Genomic DNA, 17,292 nt, shown 5'->3' on the forward strand with positions numbered 1-17,292 from the left:
CAAGGATGTGTGAGGGAGTGAGGGTGGGGGGCATTGGTGGATGGAAAATGACTAAGAGAAGACATCACGTCTGGGGGGATTCTGGCTGAAGGCAGGCCAGGGTGATCAGATAGCACCTGGAAGGTAATGGGGATGGGGAGTGTGATCAGATGTTCTATCAAGGGTGGGAAATTCTCACTAACCTGATTTAGCAGGATTCTGGATAAAACTGGATTGTAGAAGGAAGTACATGGATGGGCCTTTGGGGGAGAGGGCTCAGGGAGGCCAGACTAAAGTTTGGTGAAGCAAAAACTGTTAGTTCCCCCTCTTCAAGGGAGGAAGAGGCTGTGATCAATAAAGTCCGTTTCTCATTTGGTTGCCTTTATACATTTAGAACCAGCCTAATCATCTGTTGAAACTTGATGACAGTTGATAACTGCTGTCCTGTACCACCCACAAGACATTTAATGAGAGGGAGACTTTGAAGATAAATGGAAAGACGAAGAATAGAGGCTGAATCGATGTGTGTGCCCAACTTCATCGACCTTTAGGGGTTGTTGTCCTTCCTGGTGTGGGCACCATGGCAGCGATGCACACATTTCTTCATTCACCTCTTGAACCTTCCTGGTTATGGCAAACATGTCAGGTAGATTGCCAGGGACAAAGGTGCAGCAGTTGCTTCCGACCACTGTGCGAGTGTCCCCCTTCTCCACCCAGGGTCATATGAAGGGTGATGCAGTTATGGAGAACAGCACACTGGATTTCTCATAGTCGGCGAGTCACCAACTCAAGGCCAGCGGTGAAGGTAAAGTGCTTCAACAATGAGCCCAGTCGTCCTCCCTTATCCATGATTTCACTTTCTGTGGTTTCAGTTACCCGCAGTCAATTGTGGTCTGAAAATATTAAAGGGAACATTCCAGAAATAAGCAATTCATATGTTTTAAATTGTCACCATTCTGAGTAGCATGAGGAAATCTCACACCGTCCTGCTCCGTCTTGCCTGGGACTTGAATCATCCCTTTGTGCAGCGTATTCACGGTGTACGTGCTACCCATTGGCTTTGTAGAATCTTCTACTAGACTAGCTGAAGAAGGCGTCCTCGTGGGCCTTCCCATGATCATTTCAAAAGATGGTCGCTTACATGGAGATAGGGGTGAACATCTCATTGCCATAAGAGCTGTGGGCAGCCAAGTCCAATTCTTCTGGCATGTTAGCCAGTTCGGTCTTGAGGATGCTGCCGTCTCTTTCTATGGCGCCTGATGACTGAGGACGGTAAGGGCAGTGGAGGCTTTGACTAATGTGTTGCCTTTCCGATTTCCTGTGTAATTTTCCCAAAGAAATGTGATACTGTGTCACTAGAGATGGTAGAGCGGATACCCCAAAGTGGGGAAGATTTGTTCCAGGAACACTCTGGCAACTGATGTTGCTGACGCATTCGGCAGGGAGAAAGCCTCTAGCCATTTAGAAAACATGCAGATGAGCGTGAGTACATGTTGGTAGCCTTGTCCTTTTGGTAATTGGATAAAATCCATTTGCCAGTGAGGGGAGGGTCTGAGGGGAAGCTGCTTCCCTCCCTTGCCCACTTTTACAGTTTTTCCAGGGTGTGTTTCTGGCATTTGAGGCAAGTAGCAAATGCTTGACCCAAAAAAAGGCCAAAAGGCCTGAACTACTGTTTGTCTGATATATCCCACATTTTGTCCTGTCTGTGTAGTGTGTAAACTGTACACAGTGACTCCAGAGAGACAAAGGAGCTGCCAAGCCACCATCTTTGTGTTTCCAGAATCTATCTGAATGGCTTGGTCATCCGGAAGCTGTTATCTGGGCCATGTAGACAGATTTCTTTTATGATTTCCCAGGAGTCATCCTAAATTAGTGCTCTCCCTCAAGGGAAGGTGAATAACCCCATCAGGGTCTAGGGCTTCTAAGCAACATACGGGGCATAGTCCCAAGGTTTGGGAAACACTGGGATTTCTTGGGTGACTGGGGAAGAGGCTGCTAATTTAGCACGTTTATCAGCCCATTTATTTCCTTGGATTTCATCTGTATTTTTTTGCACTGTGTCCCTCAGTTTTAACTGTAGTGATCTGTTGGGATAATAACAATACCTCTAGAAGTTCTGCTTTTTGGGGTCCATTTTCGACTGGGGTACCAGCTGCTGTCCTGAATCCTCTGTGTTTCTATAATGTACGCAAATCATGTATTACCCTAAAGGCACTGTGGCCATTAACATAAATGCTAACCTTAGTTCCTTCTGCTTTTACGAAAGCCTGAGTAAGAGCAGTTAACTTGGTTTCCTGGGCTGGTTTGACATTTGGCAGGGTTTGGTATTCTAGGAGTTCATGTTGATCTGTAATGACATCTCCAGCCTGGAGGGCCCCATCCTCCTTCTGGAGGTATGAGCCATTGCCATGAAAAGTGAGGTCAACTTGGGGGAGGGGGTTTTCTGACAAAGCTAGCCGAGGACAAGATAATGATCTAGTGTTAAGGACACAGTCGTGGTGTGTCCCATCAGTGAGTAAAGGAAGGCAGGGTTAAGATTTTGATGGTGATATATGATGATGTGAGAGGGAAGAGAGGTGTACGATTTCATAGGAGGTAAGTCGAGATGCAGGAAAGTGCCGTGTGTTTTCATTAAGCGACAGGGTCTGCACAGCCCGAGGAACATGGATGTCAAGCGGATGACCTAATACTAAATCAGAGGTAGCGTGGGCGAGTTTGGTGGTTGTCGCCGTGGCTCACAGGGGGATATGCCTTGGCTACTGGGTCCAAGGCCAAGCTAGAATATCCCAGAGGTCTTTGGTGTCCATTATGCTCCCTGGATAACATTCTGAGGGTGTGACCCTTTCGTTCACGCACAAAGAAAAAGGCAGGGAGTCATTGGACAGTCGAAGGATGGGAGGTGAAAGCAGACAGAACTTAAAGTTCTTGAAGGCATTGTTGGAGGGGCTGGGTCCCAGACTCCTGGGTCTGGGGATGCCTCCTTAGTCATGGCATGGAGAGGTGAGGCAAACATGGAGACATTAGGTACCCATGTCCTATCCCACTAGACCTCAAAAACATGTCAGTTGTCGTTTTCTGTCAGGGAGAGAAACATGTTGAATAGTAGAGGCTCTGTCTGTGGAGATAGCTCTACCTGCAGCTGAAATATCATGACCCAGGTATCAGACACACAGAGAGAACAGTTGAATTTTGTCTCTAGCCACCTTGTGGCCTTTTCTTGCTAAAGCCTTAAGAAGGTATTTGGTGTCCAAAGGAGTTGTCATAATTGTCAGAACAGAGAAGGAGGTCATCTACATATTGGATTAAAGTGGAATCTCCTGGGAATTGGCATTTAAGGTATGCAAGAAGTAAGTAGGAGCCTCAGTAAATTTTGGGGGCATAACGGTCTAGGTATATTGTTGGTTATCCCAGGTTTAGACAAACAAGTATTGGGATTCCTTATGAAGGGGAATTTAAACCAGGTGAACGTAAACCAAGGACTGGGAAATATTGGGTGTTGGAAGGAATAGCAGACAGGATCGTGTCAGGGTTAGGCATCAAGGCAGATCTGGGTTTGACGATTTTGACAGAGCTCAGATTTGGACTAACCCATATCCTTGCCTATTTGGTTTTTTGACCGTGACAATAGGAGTATTGAATGCACTAAAAGTGGGGATTAGAAAGTGATTGGACTGTTTTGTCTAATAAACCTTGGATTATTGGGCGGAGTCCCTCAAGTCCTTCTGGCTTTAAATGATATTGGGAATCATGGGGATAAAAGGTCTAGGTCGCTGGTTGTTTCCTCTTAGGGTCCGATGGTGGTTCTGATCCAGATCTGAGACATGACACTAAAAACAGTTAAAGGGAACCAGAAATGGACAGAAGTTAAAGTGGTAAAGATAGATTTTACTGGGGAAAAAAAATTGCAATAGGGAGAGACTCCAATAACCAATGGGGCTCAATTCCAAACACAACCAGAAAAAGTGGGGATTTATAGCCAAGGAACAAATTATGTGTGTGTGTGTGTGTGTGTGGGTGTGTGGGTGGGTGGATGGAAAATGACTAAGAGAAGACATCAGATCTGGGGGGATTCTGGCTGAAGGCAGGCCAGGGTGATCAGATATCATCACCTGGAAGGTAATGGGGATGGAGAGTGTGATCAGATGTTCTATCAAGGGTGGGGAATTCTCACTAACCTGATTTAGCAGGATTCTGGATAAAACTGGATTGTAGAAGGAAGTACATGGATGGGCCTTTTGGGGAGAGGGCCCAGGGAGGCCAGTCTAAAGTTTGGTCATGCAACAACTCTTTGTCAGCATCGACGGTGGGTGGACAGCCTCTGGTGTTTGGCAAAGCTTCCTCAGGGAATGACAGTTGGGGTTTGGAGAAAAGATTGGGGCAATTTCATCCATTTCCACTGACTAAATTCTTTGTGCAGCCCCTCCTTTGGGAAATAGATTTCTAAAGTTTTTGCTCTGAAATTTCCTTTTGGGAAATGTACAGTCAGAAATGGACAACGGGGTTGTCTCAGTTTTACTGAACTCATTGCAATCTTTCACAATATTTATTCCCAATCAGCCAGTTAAAAAACAGCTTGAATTTAGGGGGTTACCTAGTAAAGAGAGGAGCCCAGGAACCATGAGCAATGCTCCTAGAGGCTAATGGTCAGACCAGTTTAGTCATTGTTTTCTCTCGGTTGGAACTTCCTCGCTTTGGGTAAATACTACCTTAAGGAGATGGCATCCCTGTGACCAGACCTGGAAGCTCCCAGTGATTGGTTCTGGCTCCTACAGGTAGCTCTAGGCCCAAAGTGGGTTTGTACATCCATCCATCCCAGGGGTGTGGCCAGCCCTGAGGGACTGGGGACTGAGATGTGCCAATTCCAGCCCTTCCGTCAGCCGGCTTTAAACATTATCCACATTTTGACAAAGTCATTTCATCTAGACCCTAACCTCCCCCACTCCCTTTTTCTCTCGGAGCCTTTTGAATTAAAGCCCAGACTCGTCATTTCACAGCACAGTTTCCTTCTGAGACCCTGAGGTGATGTAAGGGGTTGTTGAAACAGCTCTGGATTAGAAGCCAGGCCATGGGGTTCCTGCCCTAGCACGAATTGAGTGGGCAATCTTGAGTGAGTTATTTCTCCTCTTTGGGTTTGTCTCCTTATTTGTAAAAGGAAGGTTCTGGCTCAGGTAGTGGCCAAGGTCCCTTGTTTAGGAAAGGAAAGGCCCTGTGGATTGGGAGCAGGACCAGGGCCCCCACCTCCACCCCCACCCCTGGCCTCTCAGGCTCCTGGTACCAAGACAAGGAATAAACAAACAAGCCGAGGTAATTTCCCTCTTCCTTGGAAACAAAGCTGGGGTGGTCTGGAGAGGCGTGTGCGGAGCCAAGAGTGCCAGGTGGAAATGGGCCAAACAGGCCGACGATCATTTCCCTGCCCTGCAGGGAACATCTGAGGACACTGAGGCCAGGTGTGTGGATTTTGCACTCTCCCTGGTGTGATGAAATCCCCATCAAGTGCATGTCTTTCCTCCTTGCCAGCCTGCCTGGGGTGGACCCGGCCTGCTCTGGTCGTGCCTCTGTCTCCGGAGCACATCTCCTCTTATGGAAGAGCCCCAGCTGCTTCTGCACTGTCAGCGGAGCCTGTTCTCCAGCAGCACACTCAACGTCTGGGCACGTGCCAAGCCCCTGCCGCCCAGCCTCCTCCGGCCCAGCCTGCCGCCCACTCCCACCCCCAGTGAATCTCCTACTTCCTTCCTCTATCACCACCTTTCATTCTCCACGGAGGAGCCAGTTATTGATCTTGGCCCGTTTCTCAAAGTTGCCACACTCTAATTCCATCCGAGCCACATCCTCCCCCAAGGGACCAGGGGGTCTGTCCTCCCAGGATGGTGGTGATGCTGCTACATCACACCCAGCCCCCTCCCAGGAAGAGCAAGCGCTCAAGATGGAGGCTGGGTGTCCCTGACGAGGAAAGTCTGGTGGTCGGTGCCCACAGGACCTGCCTTGTTGGATGCTGGCTTCCATCCTAAAATTGGACCTGCAGGAAATTGGGTTGCTGAGAAGTGCAAAGTTGAGGATGGGGCTTCTCCTCTGTGCACCCTGCCTGCCCCCACCCATGTTGAGCATCCAGAGGGCCAGATAAGACAGGTTCATCCGCTGCCCAGTGCAGGGCCTGGCACAGAGCAGGTGTCATTAAGCGCTGGCTGCACAGCCGGTTTGCTGTGTTCCTTGCATGCCGGGAAGGATGGCTGGCTTCTTTTCTCCAGCATGACCTCAAAAGCCAGAGGAACCGACTGGCCAGTCGGAGTTGAATCAGCAGATCCATGCAGTGGGGTTGGGGAACGTGGCCCAGAATTAGACTTCCTGGGTCCTTCAGCGGGAGCTTGGCTCAGGAAGCACAGAAGTGCAGGAGGCAGAGTGGGGGGCTAGGGTGACAGGCCCCCATTCTGCGCGCCTTTCCCTCAGGCTTGGGGTGGTGATGGGGAGAGCAGGGCTGACCAGGAGCCTGTGGGCAGGATTGAAGTTAGGGCAGAGGTAGGGGCCTTGCCTCTGGATTCTCACGTGACCTCAAGAAAGTCATTTAACCCATTCTTCTGTACAGGCGTAATAATCTTTCCCGTTTACTTTTTAGGGGGGTTATTGGGAGGAATAGCCGAGAAGGTCCTAGAAAGGGCTTTGAAACGTGTTAATAGTATCAGGTCTAAATGTCTGTGCTTACACTGATGAGGAATGGGGGTGGCGACCCCCTGCCATGTGCCCAGCCCTGGGCTAGATGTGGTAGGTGCCATCTCGCTGGTATGCAGGCCTGGCAGGCTGGGTGACCCCGCCCCATCATTAATGTGTCTCGTGGGCACCTCGGACATCATAACAGAGACTCCCAAAGGTCCCCCCCCAAACTGTGACACATGATGGTGTAGTGGAGTCATCTTCTTACCTAGTTGAACAGAAGCAGCCAAAACAAAATCCAAAATAAAAACTGAAATTTTTATTTGTCAAACATAATTTAAAACAATAACAAAATCTCTTCATCCATCACCAGAAATCTAGATGGTGACTGGAAAGGCCTGGTCCTTTGCTCTGGTGGTGGCCTGAAGAATAAAAATCCTGTGCAATGCCTGGCCCGTTATCCACGTTCCCACAGAAGGCCTGCAGGCCACGGCAGGCACTTGGAGGCTGCAGAAAGCGAACTCGGGCTGGGGGTAGGCGCCGCTCTGCCTCTTTGGGAAAGCTGATGGGAAGCCAGAGGTCACAGAATGTTGGAGGCCTGGCTTGAAGCCACCACCAGCAAGGCCAAAATAAAACATCTGTTCAAGTCTCCCCAGGCACCTGACTGGGGGTGAGTGGGAGGAAGGAATGGAGAAAACTCAGGCTGGACCTCAAATTAGCACCCTGTACCTTGGCCCTGAAATGGCCCCTGCTGGCATAGGAGGGGATAAGACTAATAACAAATAAATAAAAGTGGCATGCTTCAAGGAGGGAGGGTGACAGACCCTGAAGCATCATCCTATGCCCAAGCCAGGACACGATGGTTTTAAAAATGCTGGTCTGAGGCCAATGGCATCACAACACAAACAGCTGTAAGGGGAGTGGGGGAGTGTGAAGAGGGGCCATTTGTTGGAGGGACTACAGTGGGAGTTGTGGCTGAGTATGGGTGGGCTCACTGGGTGACCCCATTTTTTTTTTCTGCATAACCACCTCTGACGGAGAACCAGGAAGCCCAGGTTGCCCTCTACTGGTGACTTCTGGGAATGTTCACAACACAGCAGCACCGGACCTGCAGCCCAAAAGGACCAGGAGAGGACCAGTCCCTGGGACCACCAGGAGTGGCTGCACCTCCAGCTGGGCCTCCCAGTGGTAGGCTGGGAATATCCCCATCAGTTGAGCAGGCTCCTTCATCTCTGCCTGGCCTGCAGCAGGGCCTGCGACAAAGAGAGCCTCTGGCGCTCACTTCAAAGGCATCGAGAAGAACTTGTTCCCAGACTTGCAGCGGACCTGCTCAGCGTGCATGCGTAGCAGCAGCTCGGAGTCTTCAAACTCATCCACAATTTCCTTAAATCAGGAGCCGGGAGAGGACAGTCACTTTAGGGGCATCAGGGACCCAGAGGGCAATGCAAACAAATCCAGCCTACTGAGATCCTTCAGAGATTAGGCACCGCTGAGGGGAGACCGAGAGCCACGCAGGCTCCAGGCTCTGTACCTAGGTATCTTGTCTAATCAGCTCTGCGATTTTGCGAGGTTGGTCCTATCATCCCAACTTTGCAGAGGAGGAAATGGATGCTCACAAGCCTAGATTGCAGAATCCAGTATAACCAGGATTGGGATCCGGGTCTGCTGGTGCCACCTCCAGCATGATCAGGCCAAGAGCAGAGGTGGCCCCGTGATGATGGCCCATGGCTTGTATCTATCTAGAGTGCACATGTGTTGTTTGGCATGCAAAATGTTTTTTAAAAAAATACCAATTAGCTGCCAACATTTGAAAATAGGGCGATTATACACAAAAATCTAGATTTCTGGCTTTTCTGGAAAAACAGGAGTGGTAGCAACACTAGGCCCACATTCCTGCACAGCAACACTCCCCACTCTCTCCCTGACCTGGAGGCGGGGTGTCAGCTCCTCTAAGCGCTGACGGGAAAGCGAAGTACTTCACTTATCAAAATATGAGAAAGGCTACGAGGCTAGGATGTTCCTTATACCTGGCCATTTTTACTCATTTCCAACAGCTGCCAGACCCCTGTGGGAACCCAAGCCTTTGACCTGTGGACGAGGGGCTAGGACTTCAGGAAAGGCCTGCAGTGTCCTCTCATATCAGTGCTCCAGGACAGCGCTTCTCGCATTTTATTATGCACACAAATCCCTAGAGAGCTTGTTAACATGCGATTCTGATTTCTTAGTTCTGGGTTGGAGCCTAAGAGTCTATAGTGCTAATAAGCTCCCAGGTGCTGCTGCTGGTCCACTTGGAGGAGCCAGGTAAGGTGGTGGGGTTTCCTGCCATGTCAGTAATTTCCCAGGGATTCAGGTTTGCATGTCTAACCCCCAGGGCCAGTCAGCTCCCGTCCGCTCCCCCACACCTATCCCATCGCTTCCAGAGTTCAGCAGCCTCTGGTCCTGCACTGGAAACTCACCTGGAGTTCCCTCAGGCATTGTCCTTCCAGCTGGAGATGAGCATCACCCACACACCAGGCCAGGCTGATGTGGAATGAAGGGTCCTGCGGAGGGGAGGCAGGGAGGCAGGCGGTCACCCAGGTGCCAGGGCAGGCCTAGATATCACAGCAGGTCTGTGACAGAGCTGTCATGGCAACCCTGCTGGAACCCTGGCCTGCTCCCTGGGAGACTAGACCCTCAGTGTTGATCAGTGTTGATGTCAAGCATCCTCTACAGATGGACAAAGTAGCTCTGATTTGGTCCTTGCTTGTGGACGCAACTTGCTATGGACTATTCACCCCTTTCCACTCCAATTCCTAAGTGGAAGCTTTAACCTCCAGTATGACGGTGTTTGGAGGTGGGGCCTTGGGGAGAGAAGCGGGTTTAGATGAGGCCGTGAGGTGGAGGCCCTCACGATGGGGTTCGTGCCTGTATAAGGGAGAGCTTGCTTCCTTCTGTCAGCCATGTGAGGACACAGCGAGAAGATGGCTACCTACAAATCAGGAAGAGAGTCCTCACCAAAAACTGGCCATGCCTACACCGTGATCTTGGCTCCAGAATTGTAAGAAAATAGATTTCGTTAAGCCACCCAGTCTGTGGTATTTTGTTATGGCAGCCCCGCGCTAAGCCAGTCCAGTTCTCAGAGGCCTTCTTACACATTCACAGCGAGTCATTAAATCTGGGATGCGGAAGATAATCCAGGCTTCGAGTCTATTTTCTGACTTAAAGCACTTCAACAGATGACATGCTTTTTAAGATGAAATATATAAAATCCAAAATGTCTAAAATTATGAAGAAATAATAATTGTTCAAATTCATACCTACATATGTCAGCACGGTTTAAAAAGAGTTTATCAGGCAAAACCAGTGGCCCTTTAAAGCCTTGGCATTCAACTTGGAGTCAAGTACCCCTGGAGGGCACGGGGCAAAGGTGCAGGGAAGTATGTGAAGCTACACCCTTCCTGGAATGTCAATTTTACTAAAAAATATTGGGGAGAACTACTTTTTTAAAAATAAAAAAATACACATGAATACAATATGGAGAAGAAGGTATAAATTGTGTGTATATTTAAGACATAAAAAAAAGAATTCTAAGAAATTCTAAGAAATGTTGGACTTCGGGTAGGCTGCATGTGACCACATCTCAGGCCCCTCAGCTCCCCAGAGGTGTGTGTCTTCTGAAGGCTGGCATTGCGGACACTTGATCTGGGAAGGTTCTGGAGGGCTCTTCAGTTTGCCTCTTAACAAGGGGTACTTGAAGGCTTGTTTTACTCCAGTTATAGATGGGCCAGTGGAGAAGAAAAGGCCCCGTTCATTACCTGGTAGAAAGTGGTGAGGTCAAATTCCTCTATGACTCTGTCTACTTCAGAAACCAGGTCTAGGAACTGGGTGTGCCCTGACGTGACCTCAAGCCCAACGAAGGTCCTGGAGAGAGGCAGAAGTGGAGACAACATGGGCATGAGATGCAACACCTGAGAACATAAACCAGCTGCAATGGGGCAGAGGATGCGACAGCCAGGAAGCTTAGCAGTCTAGACCGTGAGTGCTTTCTTACCCCATCTCCTGGTCAGTTCATTTTCCTGCTCTCTCAGCTGCCTCGTTCATCCGCCCCCTCCTCTGGCTGGAAACCTTCCTTCCCCAGTCCTAACCACACATCTCCCCTCCCTCTCCAGGGTCTCATAACCCTTGCAGGAACGCCTTCATCTGCCACTGCCAAGTCTACACGCCCCAGAGCTTCTGCACCCATCACTCCTCCTCATCACTCCTGAGTCTGGACCCTTTCTGGAGGACTTGGCTCTCTGGCCCCAGCCACCCTCCCATCAGCACTCATGTTCTCTCTCATCTTTAAAAAGCCTCCCTGAGACCCTTTTCTCTCTCTCTCAAACCACACACTACACAGTCCTGGTTTGATCCCACCTCTGGCCTCCTGGTCCAGTCTCCCCCCACTGCCCTCCCGTCTTTCTAATCACTAAATGGCCAAGGGTTGCAGAGCTCAGTCCTCAGCCCTCTTAGCTCTCCAGCAGGCAGATCTCACCCAGCCTTGCTTTAAATATCACACAGGCTCATGGTTCCCAAATTTCTGTCTCTAGCTGGCACCTCTCCTGTGCAATATAACTGAGTATGTGACATTTCCACCTGGGGGTCTAACAGGCAGCAAAATCTAAGAGGCACAAAGCAGAAGTTTTGATTTTCACCCCACCGGTGTTTCCCATCACAAAAAAATGGGGCCGCTGTTTACCCAGTTATTCAAACCCCAAACCTAGGAATCCCCTTACTTTGCACAGATCCAACCCATTGGTAATTCCAGTTGATTCTACCTCTAGTATATTGGGACTATGTCCAATTCTTGGCTTTTCCACTGCCATCACCCTAATCCAGGCCACCACTGGTCCCTCACTGGGATGGCAACACCTGCCCCCTCTCTGCTCGCTCTGTGTCTACCCTTCTCTCTTATACCTCTTCTCCACTTGGTAGCCTCAGACACAGACATGGTCTAGCCAGACTGACATTTACAAACATAAATTGGATCACGCCTCTCTTCTGTTCACATCCCTCCAATGGCTTCCCTGACACTAAACATCCAAACTCTCCGTCTTGACTTTGAAGGCCCTGCATGAACTAACCCTGCACAACTTAACTGCCTATCGCCCGCCCACCTGCTCCCTGGCCTCAAACACGCCAATTGGACTCTTTCCTGCCTCAGAGTCACCTTGTTTGCTGTGTCCTTTGCTTGGAGGTTCCTACAGCAGCTCTTCCCAGGGCTGGCTCCTTGTCATTCTCAGGTCCCCAGCAAATGCCACCTCTCTGGCCACTTCCCCAGAACCCTCCTTGGCTATCTGCTCCTGACTATCGTATCACACAATAGTTAGGAACAATCTCAATGACTTATCTGTCTCCCCTGCAGAATGTGAGATCCCTAAGAGCAGGGACTGTGCTGATCTTTTCATTGCTGAATCGGTAGGTGCTGAATAAATCTGCGTATAGAGTGAGTGAAGGAATGAGCCCTCCTTTCAGAGGCGCTAAGAGAAGGCAGCTCAGTGAGTGGATCAGACAGGGAGGCCTGCTTTGAAGCCTTGATGATAATAATTTCTTCTTATGTTCATCTAACACTTGAATACTTTTCAAAACTTGTTTGGCTTATTTGAATCTCACAAGTGCCCATGATGAATGTATCAAGGGCAGGCATGTGACAGCATGGAAACGGAAAGTCACAGAGGTGAAGATATGAGCTAAACATTAAATTGGGGACAGAGCCAGGTTTTCTTTTAGTCTCGGGCTTTTTTCACTACACCAAGATGTCTTTCTCTACCTCTGTTCCTTCCCGCATGTCCCCCCAGTTATTTTTCTTAATGAAAGGTTCAGATTTGGGAACAGCTGCTTTTGTAAAGCACAAGCCAACAAAAAACTGGAACAGACAAGGCCAGAAGCAAAGCACCCCCAAAGCACTCCATAAAATCTTCTGGAAATGATTGGGGGCAAAGTGGGGAGGCTCACCTTGTTTTCTCTTGATTAGTATAAATCTTTACCCGGTTGGCAGTAAAGCAGAATCTAAAATTTAGAAAAAGAAAAGACCACATTTCAGGAACAATAATAAGAAAAAAATCAGAAAAAAAAAGTTTAAAAAAAAAAGCACTTTGAAAATATAGTTAACTCATTTCAGACTTGGTATTGTCACCCTATTATACAGGTGGTAAACTGAACCCTAAAATATGAGAGCTGGACAAGGCCTTAAATAATCGCCCAGTCTAAGTAACACAGTTTCATCCAGCTGCTAGCAAATTTTTACTTTATTAATAGCAATTCATTCCATTAAACAATGTGAGACTATCTCAACTTTACTGACGGGAATTGTGGAAGTCTAGTTCTCAAAGTAGGTGCTCATAGATCATTTAAGGGACAATTTGTTCCTTGCAGTTTAGAAAAGGACAGTTCTGATCTAGTCCAAGAATTTTCCCCATGTGCTAGGGGCTGAGCCGACGGCTTTGTGCCTGGGTAGCATTTTTTGGCTTCTAGATACACATCAGAGGATCTAGAGGATAATTTCTGGGCTCCCTCTCGCCTGCCGAGTCATTCAATCAACATCCATTTGATGCCTACAATGAGCAAAGCACCTGGAAAAAAGATAATTCAGAGACAAGCCGAATTCTTGAGCCTACAGGCACTTGGGCTCCAGAGGAGATGGACATGGGAAAGACTGGTTACGAGGATGAGTAAAATGAGCTCTAGGGTGTAAACAGCCACAGTACCAGGCGATCCCCAGGACTTAGAGATTCGGGGACAGCCTCGGTGAAGGAGCAGGGCTTAGGTCTGGCCAAGTCTAGGAGGAAAGGCATTTCTGTTAGGAAGAAGTATAAAATAGTTAAGGATAAAAAAGCCCTAGGCTGACAGACAAAACCAGAAGTTGGGTCCAGTTCAGATCCTTCGCCAAGTCCCCTCTGAGGCAGCCATCACCACTCCCGTGACCTGCACACCGATGAGGACTTGGCTTCCAGGGCTTACATGGCGTACCCCAGGTCACACAGGATGAGGCGTACAGCACGTACCTCACCTTCAGCGTGCTAACCTTCAGGTTTGGCCTGCTTGCTGGAATAATGCACTCATACCCACACGCCTGCAGTAGCTCAGGACAGGAAGAGGACTCTTGGACGGGAGAGAGATAAGAGGCAGAGGGGAGCACTCGGGACTCACCTGTGGCAGGAGGCGAGGCGGTCTTTCAGAGCCTGCACAAAGGGGAGGATCCAGTGGTGACGCAGAACCACGCTCTGGGACAGGCTAAGGTGGAAGGCCTCCATCCTCACCAGCCGGGGGACATATGTCTGGGCATGGAGCAGCAATGCATCAAGCAGGTCCAGGAAGTCCTCCCTGACTTCATCTGGAGGGGGAGAGTGAAGAGCATAACATATATATGCGCATTGTAAAGAATTCAAGTGATAAAGACACATGCAAGGGAGAAAGTGGGGGCCTCTGAAATCCCACCACCTAGATCGATGGACTCCAACCTATTGTGATCACACGGGCCATTAATAAAACAAGCTTGCACACTTACCTGCAATAAACTGGTATTTATTTATAAATTATGAACATGTGCTACTCTATAAAATTATGTGTCTTATAAAATGTACACTCTCCAGAACAGCATTTAAAAAGATGAGATAAAAAGATACACCTAAAAAAGTCCTAACAGTCTTCTTCCCTCATCCTAATGGATTATCTTGACCTCTACCCCAGGATGCATACAGCCCACTTTGAAGCCACTACCCTAGAGATAAACACTGTAAAATTTGGTTGCCTATTTCCCCGGCCTTTTCTCAATGCATACATATATATTTTATTTGTTAAAAAAGACGAGCATATACCATTTACACTGTTCTTCCACTGGTTTCTTCACATAACATTACATTTCGGACATCCTTCCTCTCAGTATAGAGGTCAAGCTCATGATTACAGCTCCAGAGTAATCCATAATGAGAAACGGTGCATTCCCATTACACATTTAGAATCTCCTGATAGACATTTAGCACGCTCCCAATTTTTCACAAATACATAGAACACTACAATTACCACCATCATATGTTCACATATTTATTTTTACCAGGAATGTGACTAGAACTGCATGGTTTAACAGTCTGTTCACACCCAGCATGTTATTCAATTTGCCCAAATGCCCTGGTGAGTAGGTAGTAGAGAGAATCATTCGCATCTGTGGACGGGGAAATGGAGGTTCTAAGAGTTTACTTGACCCAACACAAAATATTAAGAGCCACCACTTCCTCAGTGTATTGTTATAAGAACTTGCATAGATGATCCGATTTAATTTTCACAAAAGTCCTAGGAGATAGGTATTACTATCATCCCCGTTTTAGAGGTCAGGATACTGAGGGTCTGAGAAGTCCAGTAACTTACTAAACAGCACCCAGAGTAGTGGGTAGTGAAGTGAGGTCTGACTCTGAAGCTTGGGCATCTTCTATTTTCTGCCTGCCACTCACTTCTTAGGGCTGGGCTGGGACCTGAACCCAGCACACTTAAGGTCCTCTTAGAAATCAAGTGCCAGCTGCAGCAGCACTCTGGGATGGCCTTGACACTCTGACTTAGACCCTCCCTTGGTCAGCTCCTATGAGCAAGGAGAACACTATACCCAAGGTTAATAAAAAAGATTTCAGGCAATGATTTGAAATCTGAAACTAACGGACAGAAAAAGTCCTCAATTCTTGAACTTCATTCTCTCTCTGCTGAGTCGATCTCTTTCCCGCCACCAATGTCATAGGCTTCTTCCTCCTGGTTGGAAGTCAGCTTCCTCCCATCAAGAGGCACCTATGTCTCAGCCACTTGCCTTTCACATATTACTCACACGGTATGTAGACATGGGTGGCCCAGTTGCCCCGCTCGTGGGGAAAGGTGCGCACCCGGCCCCCATGTTTTGCACTATCATCTTCAGGTCCCTCCTCAGAGCCGGGGAACATGTGCAGCACGCTGTCTGGTACTGGCAACCTCTGGCTGGGGACGGGGCTCTGGCCACTGCAAGACAGTAAAAGGAAACATGCACATATATCCTCTGAGCACTCTCTACCTCTGTAAATACAACAGAAATTGTAACCCCTTGTACAGGGTGACTGCCCATCTATTTCCCACCAGGTGCGATCAGCAGCTTCTAGATAACCACAATGCTCTTTCCCCAGTCTTGTCTCATTGGGGTCTCCCAGGGGCTCTGAGAGGCAGACCTTAGCCTCTCGGGAAACACCTGAGCAGGCAGCAGCAATGTGTGGTTCGGAGTCACCTTCCCTAACTGGACAGGCCTGAGCTAGAGTAGCACTTTCTAGCTCTGTGGTCTTGGGCCAATCATGTGCCCTTTGTGGGCCTGTTTCTATCTGATAGCGCTATTGTGAGATCAACTGAGATAACGCTTGAAAAGCGCTCAGCAAGCATGGGCCTGGAACTTAAAGAGACTACGCTCCACGAAGTAAGGGACTTTCATGGTTTTGTTCACTGATGAGTCCTCAAGTCCCGAATCTGGTGCAGAATGGGTGCTCAATGACTATTTACTGGGTGAATGAAAAAACTCTCCAACGCTTTAGCAATGACTACTGCAACTGTTAAATGAGGAAACAGACCTCGGGTGGCACAGCGGTGCGTGCCAGGAGATAGTCCACCAGCGGCAGAGGCTGGACCCGAACCCACGTTTCCTGTCTCCTACACTTGGCCTAGCCAGGGAGGATGGGCACCCTGCGCCCCTTCTCCTTCCCTGCGGAGCAGCCCCGCATCCTCCCACCCAGACACTCTGATCCCCGTCGGGGTCTCACGCGAACCCGCACTCTCCCACGAGAGGTTTCTTCCCTCCTCACCGAGGGCGGCCTCCAGCCCCGGCCTCGGCCTCGGCCTCGGCCTCATCCTCAGAGCCGCTGCTGCTGTAGCCCACCAGGGGCGCCGCACTCATGGGGCCTCCTCTACAACAAGGCGGGCCAGGCAGCGGCCACACTGCGTACCCGGAATTCCGCTGCGCCGGAAGTGCCCTCCTGGGGGCGGGACCTGTGTTAGCACCTCCCCGGGGCGCGGCCTGGAGGGGCGGGGCCCGGCGGGACCCAGCCAAGACTCTACCCACCGAGACCACGCTTCCTGCCGCTCGCTGCGCGTCGAGGGCAACCCCGAGGCTCCCGGTACCCCCAGCCTCCGTATGCCCGTTTTCCAGATCGCTCCGGGCGCTGACCTCTCTGTCCGCGGCTCTGTCTGCAGCCACCTGGGACCAGACCTCCCAACCACGGACAGTCCCTGGGTCAGCGGTCAGCGCATTTTAGACTCAGCGGGGATTCCTGCCCTCGAGGCCCGGTCGGGATCGGAGGTCCCGGAGTCCCCTACTCAAGACGGCCCAAAGGCCGAGCTCCAGGGCCCCGCCCCTAAGAGCAAGCTGAGCTGTCAGAGGCGTGTCAGGTCCAGAAAACCAGGGTGTCTAGAAGGCCCCTCCTCTCAGGTGTAGGGGTCAGACGTGCAGGGGTCGGGCCGGGGGCCGGGCCCCGAGAGCCCCTTCCCCTAGGATCTAACAGGGTGGTCGGAAGCTGAGCGCCCTCCCCGAGTCAGCTGAGGCGTGCCGGCCGGGCGCCTGGAGAACCGCCCCGTGCATCCGGCTGTCCCGCCCGGCCTGGCCTGGCGGCGGGGTCCCCGGCAGGGGGCGGCCTCGCTCCGCGCGGTCTGCTCCTCCTG

The 17,292-nt window shown here is 49.9% G+C and overlaps 1 protein-coding gene across 2 annotated transcripts; it reads right to left on the bottom strand.

Moving 5' to 3' along the window:
* Positions 1-6,921: 6,921 nt before the first annotated feature.
* USB1 (U6 snRNA biogenesis phosphodiesterase 1) lies at positions 6,922-16,872 on the bottom strand. 2 transcript variants are annotated; one of them, XM_019664508.1, is made up of 7 exons: positions 16,802-16,872; positions 15,449-15,615; positions 13,789-13,972; positions 12,595-12,648; positions 10,419-10,524; positions 9,081-9,164; positions 6,922-8,007 (listed from the first exon to the last, which is right to left on the bottom strand). In XM_019664508.1, the coding sequence occupies exons 2-7, from the start codon at positions 15,558-15,560 to the stop codon at positions 7,903-7,905; spliced, it is 645 nt and encodes a 214-aa protein (XP_019520053.1). In that variant the 5' UTR covers positions 15,561-15,615; positions 16,802-16,872; the 3' UTR covers positions 6,922-7,902. The 2 variants fall into 2 exon arrangements, with proteins under 2 accessions (XP_019520053.1, XP_019520052.1); XM_019664507.1 differs by lacking the exon at positions 16,802-16,872 and adding an exon at positions 16,440-16,614.
* Between the last annotated feature and the right edge of the window lie 420 nt (positions 16,873-17,292).

This window comes from Hipposideros armiger, unplaced genomic scaffold, assembly GCF_001890085.2.
Source record: "Hipposideros armiger isolate ML-2016 unplaced genomic scaffold, ASM189008v1 scaffold_423, whole genome shotgun sequence".
Taxonomy (NCBI): domain Eukaryota; kingdom Metazoa; phylum Chordata; class Mammalia; order Chiroptera; family Hipposideridae; genus Hipposideros; species Hipposideros armiger.

What these genes read in the sequence shown, in the direction of transcription:
- USB1 (XM_019664507.1), bottom strand. Translation starts at nt 16,531, where the DNA reads ATGAGTGCGGCGCCCCTGGTGGGCTACAGCAGCAGCGGCTCTGAGGAT. An exon ending in GGGGCTGGAGGCCGCCCTCG is followed by an intron (nt 15,616 to 16,439) that starts GTGAGGAGGGAA and finishes ACTGTCTTGCAG; the next exon opens with TGGCCAGAGCCCCGTCCCCA. An exon ending in CACCCATGTCTACATACCGT is followed by an intron (nt 13,973 to 15,448) that starts GTGAGTAATATG and finishes CTCCCCCTCCAG; the next exon opens with ATGAAGTCAGGGAGGACTTC.